The 21,807-nt window shown below is 52.0% G+C and overlaps 5 protein-coding genes across 5 annotated transcripts; 2 read left to right on the top strand and 3 right to left on the bottom strand.

Annotated features, from left to right (window-relative positions):
- Positions 1-9: 9 nt before the first annotated feature.
- NUU61_008586 (uncharacterized protein) lies at positions 10-4,167 on the top strand (the record flags this gene model as incomplete). Its single annotated transcript, XM_056659111.1, has 2 exons — positions 10-438; positions 505-4,167. 2 exons carry the CDS (start codon positions 10-12, stop codon positions 4,165-4,167), a joined length of 4,092 nt encoding a protein of 1,363 aa, XP_056507404.1.
- A 636-nt stretch (positions 4,168-4,803) lies between these two features.
- NUU61_008585 (uncharacterized protein) lies at positions 4,804-5,225 on the bottom strand (the record flags this gene model as incomplete). Its single annotated transcript, XM_056659110.1, has 2 exons — positions 4,804-5,033; positions 5,180-5,225. 2 exons carry the CDS (start codon positions 5,223-5,225, stop codon positions 4,804-4,806), a joined length of 276 nt encoding a protein of 91 aa, XP_056507403.1.
- Positions 5,226-6,736: 1,511 nt separating this feature from the next.
- Positions 6,737-8,240, bottom strand: NUU61_008584 (uncharacterized protein; the record flags this gene model as incomplete). The annotated part of the gene is made up of 2 exons (XM_056659109.1): positions 6,737-8,055; positions 8,123-8,240. The coding sequence occupies 2 exons, from the start codon at positions 8,238-8,240 to the stop codon at positions 6,737-6,739; spliced, it is 1,437 nt and encodes a 478-aa protein (XP_056507402.1).
- A 582-nt stretch (positions 8,241-8,822) lies between these two features.
- Positions 8,823-10,942, bottom strand: NUU61_008583 (OSTA/TMEM184 family protein; the record flags this gene model as incomplete). Its single annotated transcript, XM_056659108.1, has 7 exons — positions 8,823-8,934; positions 9,002-9,342; positions 9,401-10,423; positions 10,484-10,571; positions 10,634-10,687; positions 10,745-10,762; positions 10,845-10,942. The coding sequence occupies 7 exons, from the start codon at positions 10,940-10,942 to the stop codon at positions 8,823-8,825; spliced, it is 1,734 nt and encodes a 577-aa protein (XP_056507401.1).
- Positions 10,943-11,254: 312 nt separating this feature from the next.
- NUU61_008582 (uncharacterized protein) lies at positions 11,255-21,021 on the top strand (the record flags this gene model as incomplete). Its single annotated transcript, XM_056659107.1, has 4 exons — positions 11,255-11,310; positions 11,384-11,419; positions 11,473-14,377; positions 14,425-21,021. The coding sequence occupies 4 exons, from the start codon at positions 11,255-11,257 to the stop codon at positions 21,019-21,021; spliced, it is 9,594 nt and encodes a 3,197-aa protein (XP_056507400.1).
- Positions 21,022-21,807: the final 786 nt, after the last annotated feature.

The following is a 21,807-nucleotide window of genomic DNA, read 5'->3' as shown; positions in this document are numbered from 1 at the left end:
ATCATCGCAATGTCTGGTCAGGAGATCTCCACTGACGCGGTGATCACTTTGACCGATGGACGACAAGGGACTGTTCGCTTTATTGGAACCACCCACTTCGCGGTTGGAGATTGGATTGGTGTCGAATTGAACGAACCCACCGGCAAGAATGATGGTGCAGTGCAAGGCGAGCGATATTTCGATTGCGAACCGGGATTTGGCATGTTCGTCCGCCCCTCGGCCATCGGAGCAGTTTTGCAGCAGCCGACGCGGGAGAGTAAACAAACCACGAAGCCTGGCGCCGATGCCGCAAGAAGCCGGGGTCAGTCTCAAAGTGGCATTGGGGCTGGTTTGAGGAAACAAAGCGGATTGCCCCCGACGACAACTAAGCGACAGAGCTCCAATGCAGCCACTCCCACACCGGCTCCAAGAGTCGCGGCACCCCGATCGTCTCTCAGGGTATGTCAAGACCGTTGTGTGAATAATTCCTAGTGTGTTGCTGATGAGTATCGAACCGCTCCTTAGTCCCCGACTAAGTCGCCAACAAAGCAGTTATCCAATCCCTCTGCTCCCTCTACTCGCCCATCGATCGGCAGCACGCGCACGTCTACCGTGGGGTCTACTCGCCCCCGGCCAACTACCGCTGCCAGACCCTCCATGGGTTCGGCCTCTCAAACAGCCGCCTCTAAAGCCCCACGACCTTCAATCCCAGGATCAACTGCACGGACGATCAGACCCGGGTCTCAAAGCACAGCGCCGCCCACGGCGCAGGGATTATCCAAGCGTCCCTCATTGCGACAGGCTGCACATGCTAAAGCATCGGATGGAGGAGAAACCGGGACAAGTGGACATTCAGAAGATGCGACCGATGCGGAGTCGCCTCATACCGAAGGAGAGGGCTCGCAAGATGGAGTCGCGCCCAAGACATCTCGGCCTTCTTTGACTGCCCGCTCTGCGGCTCCTCGCCCCAGTGTTGGCTCTACATCACAACGTCAGGTACCCAGTGCTGCCGTTAACCGGGAGTTGGAAGAGCTCCATACCAAGCTTAGAGTCATGGAGAAGAAACGAGCCGATGATCGAGAAAAACTTAAGACTCTGGAGCAACTCCAGTCTGAACGCGACAAATTCGAGTCGATCATCCAAAAGCTGCAGGCGAAATACCAACCACAGCAGATGGAAGTCACAGAACTGCGCAAAAAGCTCAAGGAGTCCGAGACCCGACTTGAGAAGGTGGAACGGTTGCAGGCAGAACATGAGTCGCTTATGGAAATGGCCACCCTTGACAGGGAAATGGCCGAAGAGACATCGGATGCATTCAAGCAGGAATGTGAGGCTCTACGTTCAAAGATGGAAGAGCTGCAGCTGGAGGTGGAAGTTCTCCGGGAGGAGAATGATGAATTCAGCCAGGGCACAAGTCCCGAGGATAAATCCAGCCACGGATGGCTTCAAATGGAGAAGACAAATGAGCGTCTCCGCGAGGCCCTCATCCGCCTCCGAGACATGACACAGCAGCAGGAATCCGATCTTAAGAGTCAAATCAAAGAACTGGAAGATGACCTTGAAGAGTACACTGCTGTCAAGTCTGACTATGAAGCAACCAAAGAGAAGTTGTTGGTTGCAGAGACCAATGTGGAAGATCTCAAACAGCAGCTGGAGACCGCTTTGGGCGCCGAAGAAATGATTGAAGAACTCGCCGACAAGAACATGCGCTATCAAGAGGAGATCAATGAGCTGAAAGCGGCCATCGAGGACTTGGAATCGCTGAAAGAAATTAGCGATGAGCTCGAGTACACGCACATCGAAACGGAAAAGCAGCTGCAGGAGGAGATCGACTATCGAGACGGAGTCTTCAGTGAACAATGTCGCAAGATTTCCCAGCAGGATGAGGTCATTGAAGATCTTGAGTACACTCTGTCCCGCTTCAGGGAGCTGGTTACAAACCTGCAGAGCGACCTGGAAGACATGCGAGCATCTCAGCAAATATCAGAGGCGGAGGCCACAGATCTAACGACCCGTTCCCGGGCGATGATGGATCTTAACACGAAACTACAGGCCTCGGTATCCAAGTCCCAGACTAAGACTATCGACGTGGAACTCAATCGTATGGATGCAGAGGAAGCTGCGCAGCACCTTTCGATCTTGAAGCTCTACCTTCCCGAGTCCTTTGACGGAGAGCGAAATTCTGTTCTTGCTCTTCTTCGATTCAAACGGGTTAGCTTCAAGGCCGCCATGATGAGCAGTACTATCCGGGAACGAATCTCTGAGCACTCGGCTATCACGACACCTGAGGAAATATTTCAAGGCCACGAAGTTCTTGAGCATCTTCTGTGGATCTCGACTCTCTCAGACCGATTCGTGAATCACGCCACGACTTGCTCGCCCGAAGAATTCGGCGCCGTCAAAGTCGCACTGTTTGAAATGGAGCCGGTCGAGCGCACCTTGAATTTCTGGATTGAGAATCTGAAGAAGAACGAGGTGAACATGAAGAAGTTTGCAGTAGAACTCCAGCGATCTATCGCCCTACTTGCTCATCTGGCCGAGACTCTTCTCCCTTCAACCCCCGATATGTTTGCAGATGGTCTCTGTATGCGGGCGACGTTGACCCAGTCGTATCTCGACCATGCTGCAGCAGGAATCTCACGGCTTAAATCGCTCGTCCAATCCAAATTGGAGGCTTCTGGCGAGGACAACGAGGAGCATTCGTTTGCTTTGAACAAACTCGACTCTTTCGTGTCTCAAGCTCGCGGATACAAAGTTGCTATGGGGAAGATCTGCCGGTCTCTGGAAGATTTGCGTTCAAGGTCCCTTGCGCTTTCTGAGGAAGCCGAGGGTCCGTTCAAGAGGACCGAGGACACCACACATGGACTCTCGGATTTGGCGCGGAAATTAGGCGAGAATGTCGTTGCGCTCACCAGTGACGAAGGACGTACCGAACCATTTACCCTGGACGAGGTTCTGGACAGCTTGTCGCAAGTCCCTACATCCTTGGAGCAGTCATCCGATACACCAGCGGAAAGCAATGACCCTGTATCTTTCCTTCTTAACAAGTTGCGTGACGTGGGCGGTCAGCTCGAGGAGCTTGATTCGATCTCATCAGATTTGTCTCGCACGACGGAGTTCGAGAGGGGCGCTTTTCCTTGGTTCGCCAGAGCGGCAGAGTTGAAGTCCAACAAGACGATTTCCCAGGATGCAGATGAAGAGATCCGCCACCTGAAAAATGAAATCCACGAGCTCTCCACCGCGTTGGGCGTGAAGGATAACACCCTCGAGGAGCAAACAATTAAGATCGAGCTACTTGAATCTAGGATGCGCGAGGCAACCAAGAAGGCTTCCATGGTCAAGGATCTGGAAGCGAAGATTGAGGAAATACAGTCCACAGGGACAGAACTCGAGAACACTGTCGAGCTGCAGAAGAAAGAGCTCCAGGCCGCTGTGACCGAGCGAGACGAGTACAAGTCCCGTCTTGAAAGGATGAAGCGAGTATCTGGGTCTGCAGGCGTGGCCACTACGGGTGACGGTGTCGTCATCGACAGCGAGGCCTCTTTGGCCGCCATGCAAGAAAACGAGTCCCTGCGCGCCGAGGTCGAAAGCCTCCAAGCGGCTGTGCGTTTCCTGCGTGAGGAGAACCGCCGGGCGAGCATCCTTGACCCGTACTCAGTGCAGCGCTCCACGGACCTGCACGCCTGGCTCGACGCACCACTTGCCCGGCCGCAACTCACCGTCGAGCAGGAGAAGACCCAGCGCACTGCTCTTGAAAGCCGCGATGTGTTGACGCATCTCCTCAAACTGACCAAGGAGTCCCGGGTCTGCGACCTCAAGTCCACGCTCGCCTCTCCCACCGGAGGCGATGAGGGTAGCACCAACCGCACCACCTGGCGCCCATCAAAATCCCGTCTCCGGTACCAGGTGCTCCAGCAGCGCGAGAACTTTGAGAACTGGGCTGAGTGGCGCAACGATATTGTGGAGCACGAGCGCGAACAAGACCGGCTGGCCGCCGCCAAGCGAGAACGTGCATTGCGCGACCGCATGCCGAAGCATTCCCACAAGGCTTCGGTTGAATTTCCCCAGGGTCTTGGCCATGGCATGATGGGCCGCGCGTGGCAGATCCTGGGCATGCAGAACCAGGGCAAAAACGCGTCCACGAACGCACCCGCTCCAGGCGGCGTGGAGATTGTGTCCACGGGCTAATATTCTTGTAATTTGATGAATGGAACCATGTCCTCCTCATGTGGTGCTCCTGTACATATACTTCCAATTCCCTGGCCTTTTCGCTTATTTTTCACTTCTACTCATTAGGCAAGCTCAAGTGCCTGCTGCAAGATACCCTGCAACAATATTCGTCTTTTACCATCTAGAAACCTTTTTTCTACCCAGACGTGCCAGTATGTCTGGCAGTTTCATGTGGGATCGAAGTCAAGAAAGACTAGATGAGATTCATAATTGACATGACCTTCCAAGGTTGCAATCGTTCCAAGTGACCGATTCCTCATCTCGAGCAGCCCCCGTACTTCAGGTGCCCGAACAGGTAAAGGTGTGTGTAGTGTTTGAGGAACTGTGGTGCGGAAAAAACGATTCTCCGAAATCGATTAATTTAATTGTTTAGGTCGAATCCCAAGAATGCGTCCGATATAAGATAGGCTTAACGATGTATTCGGGTATACCAGGCTCTAGGTCTTTTCCATCGCGCCTTCGGACATGGCCAATTTCTAGGTTTCCTAATATCTTAATAAACTTCTCGTCGGTTATATTGTCTATACAAGGCAAAGTGAACGCTAAATTACGGGTGTGTAGATCTATATTAGGTGAGAATAGTTCAAAATATTCCTAAGAGAGTGACCTACCTCTATATCTAATATTCTGTTGGTGTAGACTATTAAGCCCGATAAGACTTTGCCTTATAATAGCTTTGGCGAGCTTTCTAGGGAGTCTCCCATCGGGAAAGTGTATATCAATTGTATCCGGGATATTAGGCTTTAGAAGCTTATAAACTAGATATTTATAAGATCTATTCGGGCCCTTCAGATCAAAGTCATCAAGTAGGTGCACGGTATGTTCTAGACGAGGTTGACAAGACGCTAACTACTTTATAGTTTAGAGCTCTCGCGTCTCCCTATTATATTCCCTTTCTGCAACAGAAACTTTGACAGTAATATAAGCCTCTTCCCTGTAAATAGATAACTTTTCGGTTAGCTGGAACTACCGCGAGTCACACGATTTTGTGCAACCTTTGATCTCTCGCCGCCCATACTGTCGAGTAACCTCCCTATCCTAGTTTATGTAACACCTTATACCTTCCAGCTTTTAGATATTCTCCCAAGGTGACTGGATGGTAACCAGCTTGTCGATAGCGATGAAGTGGCTCCGCGTCAACTAGAGAAATATAAAGGGGCTGATCTATCTGACTCTTGTCTGGATGGGTAGACATCACATTCTCGACCCGGCGCCGAATGTCTTCTAGTAACGTTCGGGTAGTCACAATCGTATGCTGTGTCGACGTTTTGGTTTGGAATGTATACTGTTGCGGAGGTGGCACCTATGTTGGCAGGCATGGAAACACAATGGGGCAAAGCACCCTCAAACAGCCAGGACAGGAACTGTAGCCGGTCTTCGATAGGAAGGGCCGAAAACTGGGCACGCACTGCGGGAAAAGAAACGCTTTTATGAAGACCATTTCTGCTGTTGGACCGACCAGAACCACTTTTTGTATGTCTTTTCCTCTTACTGGAGCGTTTCTGTATTCTAGAGGGTTGGCTATCAGGAGTCATCGTCCCCTTCACGTCACCTTGTCTGCATTGGAAAGATGGGTCCTCTGCATATGTTGTAAAATCGGTGATATTTTCCGTTATTTGGATTCGCTCAGAACCTGGAAACGCACGGTCATTCAGAATAGCCGGATCAATGGCCTCATTGCTCGGAAACGCTTTAGTCCGGATAGGGTTTCTAGAATCGACAGATAGAGGGTGCTCACCAGCAATAGCGGTAGGCTCCAGGCCGTCCAATTCAAGACCCGAGTATTGGTGCGCCATATCCAGAAAAATAGTATCAGATTGTATGGCAGAGCCACCAATGTCTTCAGAATCGAAAGTCATAGTGTGTGTGTGTTGGCAGAGGTTGTTAGCCCCGAATCCTCGGGCTCATGGGGAGTGGTTCGAGCGTCCGACTGTAGACGACCATCCAAAACAACCCCAACCCCCGGGAACAAGTATCCTCCCTTAATTGAACCGAGAGTGATAGATGGACACCCTGAGTCGGTTCCACGCGTAGCAAGCGGCACAAAAGAACGTATGTACATTCCCGAGTGGGTCGTGTCCCTGTTTCAAGGGACCGCCCCATGGGTGATTCTCAGTTGGCCAACACGTAGGGCACGATGGAAAGACTTGAATGTATTCAAACATAACAATCAAGGGGTTTGGTTGGAGATAGCCTCATAGAACTACTTACAGGAGATAATATCTACACTCGGAAGTATTGTAAATTCTCGAGTCAGTCATTCAACAATAGTCTCTTGATCTCAGTACAGTCATTAAGTCCGCATAGAAGCGTCATCCTCCACGATCCACCAAGGGACCGAACCAACAAAAACAGCCATAAACCGGAATCCAACGCGGGGGGTATTCAGCATAGGTAAACAGCAGCAACATGGGTATAATATCCAACCACAAACATCCTTCAGCTCCATGGGCAACAAGAACCTGAAAATCAAAGTGCCCAAGAAATATTACCACGAGCATCCCTCATGCCCCTTAATTATAAGAACCTAGAAAGCTAGTCCGAAAGTAGACTCCCGATAGCGGCGATAAGCGCCGGCGTAGTCGGCAGAATGCCGGTACTGCTGCTGCTGGTCCTCGTAGATAGTCGGGTGGCAGAGGCCGGCGTCGAAATCCTTTTCCAATGTCGGAGAGGGCCCGCGCAAGGAGGTGCGCGGGGTGGTAGCGCCAGTGAAGGTGCTCGAAATGGATGAGTTGTGGTTTCTGGCTTTGGCGCCGCCGATGATAGTGGTCGTCACGGTCGAGCCGACGGTGGTGCCGCTGAGTGTGCGGGTTCGATCCCACATGAAGCCATGTTCACCAGGCAGAGACACTTGCTTCGGGGAGAAAGGGTCTTTGGTGGCGGTGGGGAAAAACCACTGCGTGACGCGGTTGGAGAGAGAGGGGAATGATGCGATGGTTTTGCGGTTTTCTGCGAGTGGGAGCGAAGGCCGCCGCAGCGAGGAGATTTGAGAGGGCATCGTGCGGGAGCTAGCCGTCGACGGGGATTCTCTGGAGTCTGGGCAGCCTCGGGACGGTGTGATCGCGGCGAAATCTGGCTCGTCATCCTGCTTGGCAGGCGGAGTCTGTGGGGGCATGTCCCAGGGAGTTGGTGCCGTTCTTGCTGGGATCATCCATTCCATGTCGGCTGTAAGTCTGGGTGGCTCCGACTCCGATCTCGTATGACCCAGGACTGGTCTCATCTCCACGTCGTCGGGGGAAGGGATCTCGACAGGGTTCACGACAGAGAAATGCGGGATCAGAGAACTCGCGATGCGGACTGGGGCCGGTGGCTCAATCAGAGACTCGACATCTACACTCAACCGATGGTCCCCAGACCCGACCGGCTTGCGGGGTACAGCAAATGTCGATTGGCACAGTCGAGGTCGGATTCCCGTGGGTGATAGAGTGCGGGGCGGTGGCGGTAGCGTCTGGCGGTAGCGCTCATCGGCCAGCTGAAAGGAGTCGAAGGTGGGTAGATCGGGTAGACGATTGCCTGAGCGATGGAAGCTGAGCTCCAAGGGCTGGAACGTGGGCAGCCACGGCGATGGCGGAGGGTGAAATGACTGCACTCTTCGAAAATCGGAAGGCGCACTTATCCTCAGCGCCGAGGTGCTGGAACTGGCCGGAGCCATCGAGTTCCTCTTCCAGGACATGCTCGCCCGATAGGATGTCCGCGAGGCAAAGTTCCGGCTTTCAACAATCCATGAGGATAGCGAGTTCCGGTTCTCATGCACACTTGGACTGGGGAGATCATCGTATACCACCAATTTCATCGGAGGCACAAGATGCGGTTGAGTGTGGTTTACTTGCATCTCCCTCTCAACGCCTGTCATACTCCCACATTAGTTTATCAACCGACTTGATCACGATTCATACGCATCTCGGCTACCAACCTCGATCCTCTGTCTGGCGACGACTCGTCTGGCCATCGTCGCCGGGGGACAAGCACGATAAGCAAGACCGTATCCAACCGGTGAAAAATGATCCTGCCTGCTCGAAAGCCAGCGTCATGGCGACCAGCGCTTGGGACGTTTAATCCATCACCTTCGCGGAAGGCGAGAATCAAAATGAAGACGAGGAGTGAAGAAGAGAAGCGAGAAGAAAAAGCCCAGAAGGAGGAACGACCCCACTCGGGCAGGATGTGAATCCTTTCACAGTCTTGCGTGGGCCGCCCACAGTGCGCCTTCTCTGACTTGTCCAGGTGTAGGGAGTGACGCTCAGGGACTCAGCGCTAAGCCTGGGAGAGCAATTCATCCTGCGGCGAGCGCACAAGAAGAGAGGATCGTCGCCAGTGGAGTCGACAAGGCAATCTCATTTGTTGGCCCCCGGCGGGGGGTCACATTGAGCTGTTGGTGCTCTGCTATGTATAAGATAGGCGAATCATCCTGCACGGAGCCTCGTGTTTCGAGGATGTCATGGTTCTCCCCGGCGTGTTTCAACCCGGTGGATCCGTAGGAAGCACAAACGTGTACACACACGAACAACACATATTTAGGGGCAGTTGAAGTAGTTGACCCCAAAACAAAACCACCATCAAGTCATGAAAAAAAAAACATAGAATATGCATAAAAAGAAAATACGCGGACAAATATACTATTTCCAGACATTATCTTCTTCCAACGCACTGTAGGCCAATGGGCGATCATCGCCCCTGGTCGGCGGTTCCGACTCTGATCCTTCGTCAATTGGTTGTGTGGATGGTCTCCTAGAAAGGGTCAAAATGGTCAAAATCAAGCCTGCTACGCGATAGTCCAATGACACTGGGAACTTACGAGAATCGTCTGGTTTCAGTTTCCGCCCATGCGGAGCCAGTTTCTTTCTGGGTCTGCACCCGGTCTTCCTCTTCAGCCTCTCGATCCTCTACCACCAAATCGACTAACTGGCTGCGATGCGAGTTGTGGGAGCTGGTGGAGCTGGCGGATCGCTGCAAGGGACCGGGTGTGCCTGAGCTTGGACCAGAAGAAGCACGCTTCTGCTTGCTCTCGCCCGATGCCCGACCTTTGCGGTGGGTACGGGCTTTTTTCACTTCGGCCCCAGTACTGGAGCTCTGGTAGCCCCTGGAACTAGGCAATTGTTGGTCGCGAGGTACTTGATTGGCAGTGATCACCGGGTACTATAATTGGAAGTTAATACATCAACCAGTATCAATAGGGGGCGAGGCGTGAACATACGTTCCAGTCACCAAATTCCAGTGCTCGAGCGTTTACAAAGAGCTGTTCATCCTCGTCATCCAGGGCGATTTCAATCTCCCCATAGGACCGGAACCGGTCGGCCGAGCTGCGGCTGCCCCGTTCACTCCGGCTGCGGTGACTGGATTCCTCGCCAGCCAGCAGTGGGGTGCGACTGTTGGCCTCGCCAGGTTTAGGAATCCAATACTTGGCCTTCCCGCCCCTCTCATATCTCATGCCGTGCATCACTCGCTTGACTCGGGAATGAGATTCGGCGTGCGGGATGATGTTATCACCCGAGTCGAAGATTCGGTATCCATAGTTCTCCCCGCGAAGAGTGATCCTGGTGTCTTCTACCAGATCTCGAGCCCCGAAGGCGTCGCGCATCGCATATTTCACGGGCAAGCGGGCCGCCGAGATGGTGGGATCCGCATAGTCATGCCACGAGAACGCATACCAGTGCGCAATCGCAAAAATAGGCATTTCAAAGCAGATCAGACTGTCTTGAATCGCCGCAGCAAGGTTGTCCGGCGTATATCCGGCAACGCCATTAGAGAGGGCGCCAAGCCACTGCAGAATTGACAGAAAAAATCCTTGCCAGTAGGAGGCGAAAATGATGAGTTTGACGCAGAGAAATTTAGGGATGGGCCGGAATGGCATGAGGTCATCGTGCAGACACACCCAGAACAGGGCGAGAGAGTAGAGACTGATCGTGACGCTCACGTTGTACACAATACCGGTCCAGAGGTATCCCGAGGAGAGCCCAAGGTAGCCTTCCTGATAGGTATCGGTTGCTTTCATCACAATAGATATAAACGCTAGAATCGGCTTTAACCAGGCGTATTGCAGGATGCCGCGCTTCACAGCGAGGAAAGTATGCGGGTCTGAGATATCAACCTTTGGCAGGAAGTGATTGAGTGGCCAGGCGTGCGAAACTGGCGGGCGACCGTGAGCCATAATAATTAATGCTCGTTCTCCTCCGAGAAAGTTGATCAGGAGCTGGAAAAATGTATAGATAGTGAACGCCTGCAAAAACCATTTGTCAATATGAGCCCACCACCGCTATTCAGACTGCGCGCCAATTACCTCATAAATGTCACGGACTGGATCCAGAAATTGGGCAGCCTTTAGCGAAATAATACTAGTCCATGATGACACCGCGTAGATAGGAACCCTGCCTTCGATCAGTACTGGTCTCATGTCGACCCCTGACCTGATCTGCGAAGTAATACTAACATCAACAATATCCGCACAACGTATCTCTGTAGGAGTGGTTTTCGATAGTTTTTGCTGAGAGAATCAAGTGAGCTATGGACTGGAAATAGTCATCGCAAGGGAAGCTCGTACGTTTGAAGCCATATGGACCTGCAAGTCACAGCACAGGTTAGCTTTGGGTCAACGATAACAGCAAGGCCAGTCATGGAACATGAAAGCACGGAAAGCTCACAGAATCGACAACAACGAAGCCACCAGAGCCGAGACGCCCGAGACAATGATTATCGCTCGAGCCAGGCTCGAGCCTGTACCTCCGCCCGCAGCCTTCATGATCGCCGAGGGTTATCAACAAGCACGGTGCGGAGACCGTATTCTTCGTGTGCAAATGCGCCAGCTCATGCCGCAATTTTGACAGGACGAACAGACATGGTCGCGGGAGTCAGGCGAGAGTCCAAGTCTAGCGGGTTGGAATGGAGGAGGCGTGTGCCGATGACGATCTGTTCGGGCCACCGCCTGCTCTCCGCATCGCGCGACTTGCACCTCCAAATTCTTCGATGTCGACTGCACGATCACGTCCGGCTCGTCAATCGCGAGTGCATCTGTCGCGCTGAAGATGCTTACTCCTGACGACTTCAAGGAGTAATGGCCAGCACAAGCTTGACGTCGGCCTTCCTGACGCCGGACCCAAGCTTCAATTGGTGTGTTACAACCCACTATTGTTATTATTCTTATGACTTTTTGGAGTGCTAACTTTTCCCTTGATGGGAATAGGTTTTTCCTCCTGTACCTTATTGTCTGTTGTATCCTGTAGGTCACAAACGCACCCTCGTCCATTGCCGAGTCACTCACGCGTTGTATAGTGCCTTGTTCTTCCTGCTCTACTTCAACCGTCTCTTCGCGACGCTTCTGTCATATGCCATCCGAGCGTACACCTGGCACTACTATCGCGTATATGTTGATATCAATGCCCTTCAGATCTCGTTACTTGGCGGGAGGATTTTCTTCAAGGGCATTCGGTACCACGGCGCGAACGAGACGATATTTATCCATGGAGGATTTATAACATGGCGGTATTGGAAGCGCGCTGTGGAGCGTACTGATGTTTCCAGCACCAAGCACAAGGCGGGCAGCTTTGATACCTCAGAGAAAGGAAGTGACTATCCGGCGAGAGGTAGACCCGGTCTCGCCAGCAAGGATGATAATCTAGGGGAGCAAGGAGGCGTGAAGAAGAAGACCGAATTACCATGCCGGATTTCAATCAAAGTCTATGGTCTGGAGTGGTTCATTTACAATCGGACCCCGGCCTACGACAGTATCCTTGCTGGATTTGAGTGTACCGCCAAGGGTGGTGCTGCGGACGACGGCGATGACAGTCCAGAGGCTTCCGTCCTTCCCACGGCATCTGGGGAACCAACTCAACAGCGGACAGGCAGTAACTTGTGCTCCCATGGGACCAAACTTTCGGGGCGCAGCATGAGTGAAAGAGAGATCTCGACTTCCCAGAATGGAAAACACGAGGCCGAACTGTCCGACTCAGTTTCGAGCATACTTCAGCTCCTGCCAGTCAAGTTAGACTGTCGCAAAGGAGCTATTGTGATTGGCAACGAGAACACCCGGTCTGTATTGACATCAACTTTCGATAATGCCACCGGGACGATTGATGCCTGCAATGCGGGCCCTCTGGACTTGTATCGCCAAGTGTTTTCCTTTCGCTTCAGCCACCCAATCCTTCAAATGCGACCGAATCCCGACTTCAAACAGAATCAACTTGCGACGGCAAAGTCGTTAGGCACTGTCCGCGAGGAAGAGCCCGAGTCGAAACAGAAGCGAGGAAACGTTTTCAGTTACCAATTTCAGAAACGCAAGATCTGGCACAGCCTCCGGGAATTGGTCCCTTATTTCCAGACTTCCGTTGAGTCGTTCCGTGTCGAAAAGAAAAATACCGATAGTATGCCGAGGAGCCAGGCAGACTTCCCAGACGTCCGTTGGACCGGTCTCTCGCGGTATCTGGATGAAGATGGCGAGGATGACCATGAGAAATGGAGCTCAGTCGAGTATGCCAGGTTCTCAACCCTGCTTGACAGCCCTAGTCTCACCGTTACCTACTTCTGGGACATTCCTGGATGCGTGGGTCCCCATGAACCATCTCCGACTTGTTCGAATCCCGTGGACAAGGACATTAATGGTGCCCTTCCCCCGGATTGGGGTCTTGATATCAAGCTCGACGGAGGCTCCATCAACTACGGCCCGTGGGCTGACAGAGAGAGAGTCGGCTTGCAGAATGTCTTCTTCCCGAATTTCTACCGCAGCTCCGAGCCGGCAGAACAGCTGTCACCGGGTGTTTTGAGACAGAGTACAGTTTTCAAGCTGCGAGTGGAAATCAATGAAGAGCTTACCCTGCGTATCCCAACACGAGAACAGTCCAAAGATTGGCAATGGAAAGGCCGGGCTGATGCCATCAAAGGAACCTCAAAAAACAAAAAGCAAAACGAAAAGCAAAAGTTACGGCCCAAAGAAGGAGAAAAAGGCCACCTCGGTCCTGACATTCGTCCTTTTGGATGGCTATCTCTGCGTGTGGATCCGGATTCCACCATCAACTATAAAATGGACATGATGGCATCGAGTCAAGGCTTCCAAAATGAACTCTCTCTTGATCTGCGAGAGTCGAAGCTTTCCTCCAGTGTGAACCATGGCTTGCTCTGGCAATGCCCACGGCAGCTGGTCACTTGTGACTTGTCCAACCCTCTCTGCTGGAATAGCCTGCGGTCCTGGAAATTCACCGTGGACAGTCAGAATCTAGAGCTGTTCCTGCTCCGTGATCATATTTTTCTCCTCACAGATCTCGTGAATGACTGGGCGTCTGGCCCACCATCGGACTATTATACGTTCGTGCCATTTATTTACAACATTGACCTCTGTTTTTCGAACCCCCAGCTGTTTGTGAACGTGAACGACCGGAACATCATCAGCAATCCTTCTGATTTGGAGGACAATCGATTCATCGCTGTCAAAGGGAAGCGGCTGACATCGAACGTGATGATACCACTGAACAAATACCAGCCTGAGCAGAACGCAGTGGAATTCAGAGTCAATCTCGAAAATGGCTTATTGGATTATTTAACACCCCTTTGGGACACACTGCATGCATTCCTACCGGACAAGTCCCTGGCCACACTCGACAGCGTTTTTATCGACGGATCCTACAACTATTTCCTTTCAACTTCGTCCGATTTGACTGACACTTTGGTGCTCAACATCGATGGATCCTCACCCCAGTTGTATCTCTATGGATTCTTGATCAAGAGCTTTATGACCATCAAAGAGAATTACTTTGGCGATGAAATGCACTTCAGGACCCTTGAAGAATACCAGGAGTTGGTTTATGCAGACGAAGCCCCATCGAATCCCACGGGCATCAACCCAAATCGAAAGTCAAATGACATGGACGTGCTTGTTCGTGTCACAGTGGAAAATCCGTGTGTCCTGCTTCCTGAGAACATATACGACCATTTGAAGTGCTTGGAACTCCGCGCTGCTTCTCTGGAAGTTGATCTGCGTTTCACCAACTACTATATGGATCTTCAGTTCTCACACAGCCCACTGAAGATTGCTTTGCAGTCCACCGAGTTGGATGGCTCATCGACTGTGTCTGGCTCTCAGCTTTTCATTGATGGCACTTCGATTTATGGGCATCGTCTATTTGGATTACCCCCGCGGAGCCAACCTACGTATGCAATTGGGATTTCGATGTGGGACGGGTTGTTGGTGAATGCTCCCCAGGATTCATTGCCTGCTTGGCTTCCTCCTTGAAGAGCTTCGATTTCTCATTCGACAACGAGGAAAATGCCTTACCACTCCTCTTCCCGCCTGTTCTCCATGATGTGACTTTCCTCAGAGCCAAGATCAGTTCGATTCATATCTCCGTGCTCCTGGACGAAGTGGCCGTTCTTTTCAGCTGCCGACCTTTAACAGCCAAGTTCAATGATTGGGCCAATTCCAAATTTTCGAAACGACTAAGCTTGCTTGTTCCAGACATCTCGATTGCTGCAGTCGATCGCGAGGTTGCGGCTCGAAGCCATCGATCTCCCACGAAAAAAGTAGCTCCTTTAGGGCTCTTTCATCTGACAATCAGTCTGAAGATGGCTTTGCGTGCGTGGGATATCGGCGAGGGTCGACGATTGCAGCAGGAGCATATCAGAGACCACGACCAACGAACCCACAGGGCACAGTGGCTGCTCCTCGACTGGGATGAAATTGGACCGACTTCCTCTATCCCACACGGAGACAGTCTTTCACCGCCAACAATGGCTATCCCGTCTATGCCAGAGCCTATCCATGGAAAATTTGGCCGAGCCAGTGCACCGTCATATCGCGGGGTTTCAGGAAGCCAGATCACGGGAAGCAGGAAGAGTTTCCTTTTACACTCTGAAACACCAAGCCTCAATAGTGTCAAACCCCTTGATGATGATGATTCCAGGCCAACTTCTGACCCAGGGCCACCTCAAAGACCTGCCTCTCCTGTTCGGGGCGCAAGCTGGTCTACCTTGCAGCCTCATCGAGTCAGGAACTATCACAGTACTCTATACAATGGATCTAGAACAGACCCATCCCCTTCAGCAGCAACCAGGGAATCTAATCCCTGGATTATGCCGGAATTTTCCTACTACAAGCTTTCCTTGGATACAGTCGAGCTTCCAGTTCGAATGAGCAATGGAAGAAATGCGTCGAACGACGATGAACCTGTGATCGACCAAAGATCCATGTTCTTAACTTTCGATGAGGACCAAACGACTTATACAAACCTCGCCTGCGAGTTGCCGCTGGGTATCAGGGGGTATTGTACACCCAAATTCCTTTTCAGCTTGGCTGCCTTGCTGGAAGGCCTCGAGCCGAAGCATCCTGTGCAGATCATCGATTCCCTTCAAAAAGATGTGATATCAGATATCGTTGGCCATGACAAATCGATGCAGCAGCCAAAGAAATCGACTGCTATTGCGCTTCGCGTTCCCTCGATCCAGCTAAGACTTGTTGATTTATCAAAGTCTCCCGACAACAACCAGATCGAGCTTCGAGACGAGTACAGCATCGAGATTCGTCATCTTCGCACGGAGTTCCGAAAGAAGGTTCAGCGTCAAAAGGACGATCTACTTGAAGGGCTGAAGCAGGGAGTCACGGTTCATGCAGCGGCAGACCAAGTCTCGGTTTCAGTGGAGGGCGGTCGAACTGACTCCTTCCACGAAAAAGCTGGATTCGACTGCCATTTAGGGGATATGAACTTTTGGCTAGTGACGGCACCCAAAATTCGATCTCATCTTCAAATACGAACCATCAATGCAATCACATCCGCCAAGTCTGTCGAGCGTTTAGCCCTCTTGGTTCGCCAAGCCACGACCATGTTCGACTCCGTTGCTTCGTCCTTTCAGCAAGTTTTGACTTCAAGTAAAATGCGTCTACGATACCTGATTTACTTCGCGACACACTCAGCTGCCAATATTCCGGATCCCATCTTCCTAACGCGCATCTCCTATGTGCTCCGAGTCGCCTCGACCCATCTACGACAGCATGACTCGTGGAAGATTCTTTCACGTATCCGGAACATTTACGAGAGCCTGCCCGTGCACCATAAACGCGAGTTGGAGCGGAAATGCTCCAGCGGAAATCTTCCCTTGCCATCTGATGCCATGTCCACCGTAATGACCGGCTTCGATCAATGGAGGACATGGGATCTGGCACACGTCGCGAAGAGCTATGTCATGCGCAGAGTTTGGCCGAATCCAGAGCCACGCCAAAGGATTACGCAGCCGTCCCTGTTCCTATCCTCGAATATCAAACTTTTTCGGTTCTCCATGGACCCTGGTCCCAGAGAAAGCGATTTTATCATCGAGAACCTGTCGACTGCTACGTCTCTTGTCCCGGACATGGTTGTTCGCGAAGGTGACAATGAATTGCGAAAGAAACTCCTCACATTGCAGTGCTATTGTGGCTCTGCTGCTCTACGGCTTCGTTGGGAGATTTTGGATCTTATTGAAGGAGTGATGAAAGACATGTCAACTGTGACGCTTGAATCCACATATACTCAAGCCTCTGGTACCAAACCAGAAGAGCAACCAACTGAAGTGCAGATTGTCTTCGGCACCGATTTCGGGTCAATCACTCTCGATGGCATTAATGTCAAGCTTGCCTTGGTCTCTCGAGCGCTCCGGAGCTCCGTCGTTCACCGTTCGCATAGCGCCGAGAAGATGAAGCAGGAAGAATTGGCTTTGTTGTTCTCCGCCGAAGCATGTTCATCCGAACTTCTGAGCCAATCGAGGGCTTTGATGCTCTCGAGAATTGCAGATCCATACATGTACTTTTCTTTTGTCTCCGCGGAAGATGAAATTGAATGCACAAATGAATGGAAGATTGCCGGTTCTTGCAACAAGCTTCGATATGACATGAAGGAAGACCCAGTCAGTTTGGCCCATACGACCGACCGTTTGATCGAGGATGAAGTCAAATACATTCGCCAACTCGTGGATAATGTCACGCTCGCAAAGCCACGAACCGATCAGGCGCAGCCTTTGAAAAAACCTACTCGCGATACGTTCCATGTGGCCATGTTTTTGGATGGTTACCGACTGAGCTTCAGTCTTTTGCCGTCCTTGACCTACCTCGTGTCCGGCGAGGTAGCCCGTATGTCAGTCCTGCCTACAGCGGCATCAAAGATCGAGGTTGATTTCGACGTGAAGAAGAATTCCCACATTTTCATGTCCGGCGAAGGTGGCCGATCCCATGCTCTGTCATTGCTAGAGATACCTCCCGTCAATGGCCGAGTCCTTGCGAATCTCTCATCCGGCCACAAGGAGGTAGAGGTTGACATGACAATTGAGCTGATTCGCCTAGAGGCTAGTGCCGTTCGAAGCCTTCTGGCTGTTTTGACGGGCCCCGATGTGTCTCATCTGGTATCAGACTTGAAACAGAATGTGGATGTTCTTCAATCACATCTGGATGATGTACTGTCGCTCCAGAAACCACCACCGGAACCCAAACCAGTTTCCGATGGTACGGGTATTCTCTACAAGTCTCGACTCACGATGGCGGGAATTGAAATTCATGCAATTGCTCCTGCTTTCAATGGCAAGAACTACTCGGCAGAAATGATCTTCAGCCTTGGGATGATGCGGATGCGTCTTGAGAATGGATTAGACCGAGGATATCCCATGGACTACCCCGAGTTCAATATTGATGCCTCTCAAATCAGTTTCGAGCTGCGAAGACAAGACAAATTACGGAGCAAGCCATACGGGGGGTTTTCCGCAGGAGTGAAGCTTCTAGGGACATCCACTGTACGCGACAATGGCGAGGTAATGCGAGCCTATCACTTCAGCAGCGACAGGTTTGATGTCGAGCTTTATGCCGAAACTGCTGCATTGGTGGTCGACATTGCCGTCTACACACAAGAGCGCATCAAGACATTGGACTTGTCACACGAAGTGAAGCGTCTTAGGAGACTGCGACATCGAAACCACGAGACCAAAGACCACCCCGTGGAGATGCCGCAGATTCGAGTCGATGACGACTCAGCTCCGGAGACCTTCCTGAATGCCTTGTTCTCGCTGCAGTTCTTGGACATTCAAGTTGCCTGGAACATGAATACCTCGTCATCTAGTGCCACTGCGCGCCGACCCGAGGACCTTGTTTTCTCCATCCAGCGAGTTGAACTATCTAACAAGAAGAAGAACGCTGCTAAACTCCGGATTGAGAACATGCAGCTACAGATGGTGCCATTTGGCGCAGACAGGAGGAAGCGCTCGCTCAACTCAGCCCTTATGCCCGAATTGGTTTTCAACGTGGCCTACTACTCCAGTGGAAAGGAAGTCTGGCTCGCCTTCCAGGCAGCGGGCAAGTCTCTGGATATACGGGCCACGTCGGAATTCATCATCCCTGTCAGTATGATACGGGATTCGATTGCGTCTGCCAGCGAGGCGCTACGTGAAGGCAAGACTGTTTGGGAAACAGAACCAACACCCGATTCCAGCAGCAAAGATCGAAATCTTTTTGGGAATAGGCGACTTCGATCTGTCCTTGTTGATGTTGACTTTGCCGGTGCTACCGTCTCACTCCAAGGGAGACTTGAGCACGAATATCAAACTTTCTTGTCGACTACGGTCAGGGGCAGCCGGCTCTCCGAAGCAAAGTATGGTCAATACGTGCAGGGTGATGCAGCAACCACAGCGACTGTCCGAGCTCCTGGTGTGGCTCTGAAATTCCAGTTTGAGGACAACGGGGCCGATGATCCAACACTCAACGGGGAGTTGAAGGTCGATCCCTCTACCAATGTCTTGTATCCAACTCTGGTTCCCCTCGTCAAGCAAATGACTGCCACGGTCAAAGAGATCATGAGAGACCAGCAAGACCAGCCGCGACGACCGTCTGCTACCCCGATGTTGCAGACCCAGAAACTGATGCAAGAAACTCCCTTCGACACCCAGGATCCAAACACAATCCTCGGGCGATGCAAGGTTAATCTTGGTCTACTCTTCTGCCAGCAGGAATTCAGTTTAAGCTGTCAGCCCATTGCCAGGGTAGCAGCCACAGCCAGATTTGACAGTGTCTACGTGACTGTCAACACTGTTCAGTCGAATGAACCGGGACGCTTTCTCGCACTCTCGTTGGCCTTCAACGGTCTGCAAGCCTCGGTGAAGCATGTCTACTCAAATGAATCCACAGCTAGTTTTGAGGTCAAGTCCATGATCTTGTCGATGATAAATAGCAAACACCTTGGCCGCCACAGCGGCATGTCAGCTATCCTGCGGGTGAGCCCAATGAAGGTCTCGCTCAACGCCAAGCAGGTTCAGGATTCTTTGCTGTTCCGAGAAATTTGGCTTCCCTCCGACGATGAGCCTGCCTCCAGTCCAGCATCCGAACCAGAGCCGTCCGAGCCCCAAACATACATCGTACAACGATACCAGCAGGTTGCTTCGGCGTCGGCATTCCCCTGGAACACTACGATTGCCATTGAGAAGTTGGAGATTCAACTGGACCTGGGCTCGACGCTGGGCAAGGCGCAGTTTGCCATCAATGACCTGTGGGTGTCGTCCAACAAGACATCTGACAGCGAACAGAGCATGTGTGTCAATTTCAGCAATGTTGAGATTGAGAGCAAAGGACGTATGAGTGGCGTGGTCGAGCTTCGGACACTGAAGGTCCGCACCTCCATTCAATGGCCGGATGAAAGCCGGGACAATGGGAATACGCCCTTGATTCAAGCTTCTATCGCTTTCCATCATCTCCAGGCCAAGGTGTCGTTCGACTACCAACCTTTCCTTGTCGCTCATATTGCTATGTTTGAATTCTTGATGTACAACGTTCGGGGCGCCACTCGCGAGCAGAGCGAACGACTGTTCAGTACCCTAGAAGGTGATGAAGTCCAAGTTTTCTGCACGTCACTGACCGCGTCACAAGGTCTAGCGCTGTTCCAAGCTTGGCAGCGACTGGTACAAGACAAACAAGCAGCATACCAGGCATCGCTCCGTGAGGTGGAACGTTACCTCCGGCGCAGATCCTTTGCACCCCCGGACCGAACTGATGTCTCTACCAAGGATTTGGACCGACAAGACGAGGACCAGTCTGAAAGAGCGCCTATTTCTCTACACACAGGGGTGGTCGTGAACATTCGTCACGTCAACCTCGGGGCGTTCCCCAGCTCTTTCTTCGACAACCAGATCTTGAAGGTGGAAGCCTATGATGCCCAGGCCCGGTTCGCCGTGTCACTTGAAGCGGACAAGATCCACAGTGCCTTGGGCCTTACTTTGGGTCAGCTTCGCGTTGCACTGTCTGGCATCAGCCGGCCCAGCTCTGCCCAAATCGAGGAACTCTCCGTTGACGACATTTCACAGCGCGCCTCCGCCTCTCGCGGCGGCACCATCCTCAAGGTTCCTCGGCTTGTGGCCGGGATGGAGACATGGCAGGCCCCCGGCACCCGGCAGATCGACTACATCTTCCACAGCACATTCGAAGGGAAAGTGGATGTTGGATGGAACTATTCGCGCATTAGCTTCATTCGCGACATGTGGGGGACGCACTCGCGTGCTTTGGCGTCGCGTCTCGGCAAGCCCTTGCCGCCGTCGGCTGTCCGCATCACCGGCGCCCCCGGAAGCAGCACCGAGGGTGGTGGTCCCGGAGCTGAGCAGCAGGAAAAGATCACGGCTGTCGTCAATGTCCCGCAGTCTAAGTACACCTACACGGCGCTCCAGCCGCCAGTCATCGAGACGCCGCAGTTACGAGACATGGGCGAGGCTACGCCGCCGTTGGAATGGATTGGGCTTCAACGCGACCGGCTGCCCAATGTCACGCACCAGATTATCATTGTCACCCTGCTGGAGATTGCAAAGGAAGTGGAAGATGCATACGGGAAGATTCTGGGGTGAGGGATTTTTTTTCTTGAATTTGTAGATATTTTGGTGCTTCCTTTGGGAGTTGGGTGTTTGGATATACCTCGTCCGGCTTGACTACTGTTGTCATCCCTGCTCTTCTTTTCTCTCTGTATGATTACTCTACTCTCTCCCACCCCGATCTCTCCCATACAATCCCACGAACCCCTCACGATGGAAAGCCCTGGAGCCCTTGAAATGAATTATTAATCCACCCAGCCCTCATGGTCAGCAGTCCATCTGATTGGCCGAGATCTTAGTACGGTGATCCAACGACTCGGGCGTCGCTGCCCACAAGTTGCCTCGCCCATGAGCTGTCAAGTCCAGCTCAGTGACACGGTTGGAACTAGGATGAGTCGAAGTAAAGGTGTATATCATTGCCACCCGCGTAATGACAACCGGAGAACCACGGAGGGCGGGGAGAATAGTCATCGGAATGAGTCAAAGCTATATAATCCATGGATAACCTATATGGGAAAAAACAACAGTGTAGCAGAAAACATAGAACTGATGAGAATCAACCGTAGAAAGAGCAGTAAAAACCAGTCAGATAAACATGGCAAGAACATTTTCTGACTGGGCTTGTTTGCCTGAGGGAAGCGGGCGCACAGAAAAACCGGGAGCAAAAAAGTCCCCACTTTCGCTCTTCTTTTTTTTCTCCCACTTTTCCCCCTCTTCCCTCCTTCTCCCACCTCCCCCTACCTCCTCCAGGAGCAGTTGCACATAGGTCTCATTGATCTCTGGTGATCGAGCTTGTCCTCGATCCTGATCAGCTGTGTGCTT

Source organism: Penicillium alfredii (genome assembly GCF_028826965.1).
Source record: "Penicillium alfredii strain IBT 34128 chromosome Unknown utg000011l_segment0_segment0, whole genome shotgun sequence".
Classification (NCBI taxonomy): domain Eukaryota; kingdom Fungi; phylum Ascomycota; class Eurotiomycetes; order Eurotiales; family Aspergillaceae; genus Penicillium; species Penicillium alfredii.
This window is presented reverse-complemented; position numbering and strand designations above follow the sequence as displayed.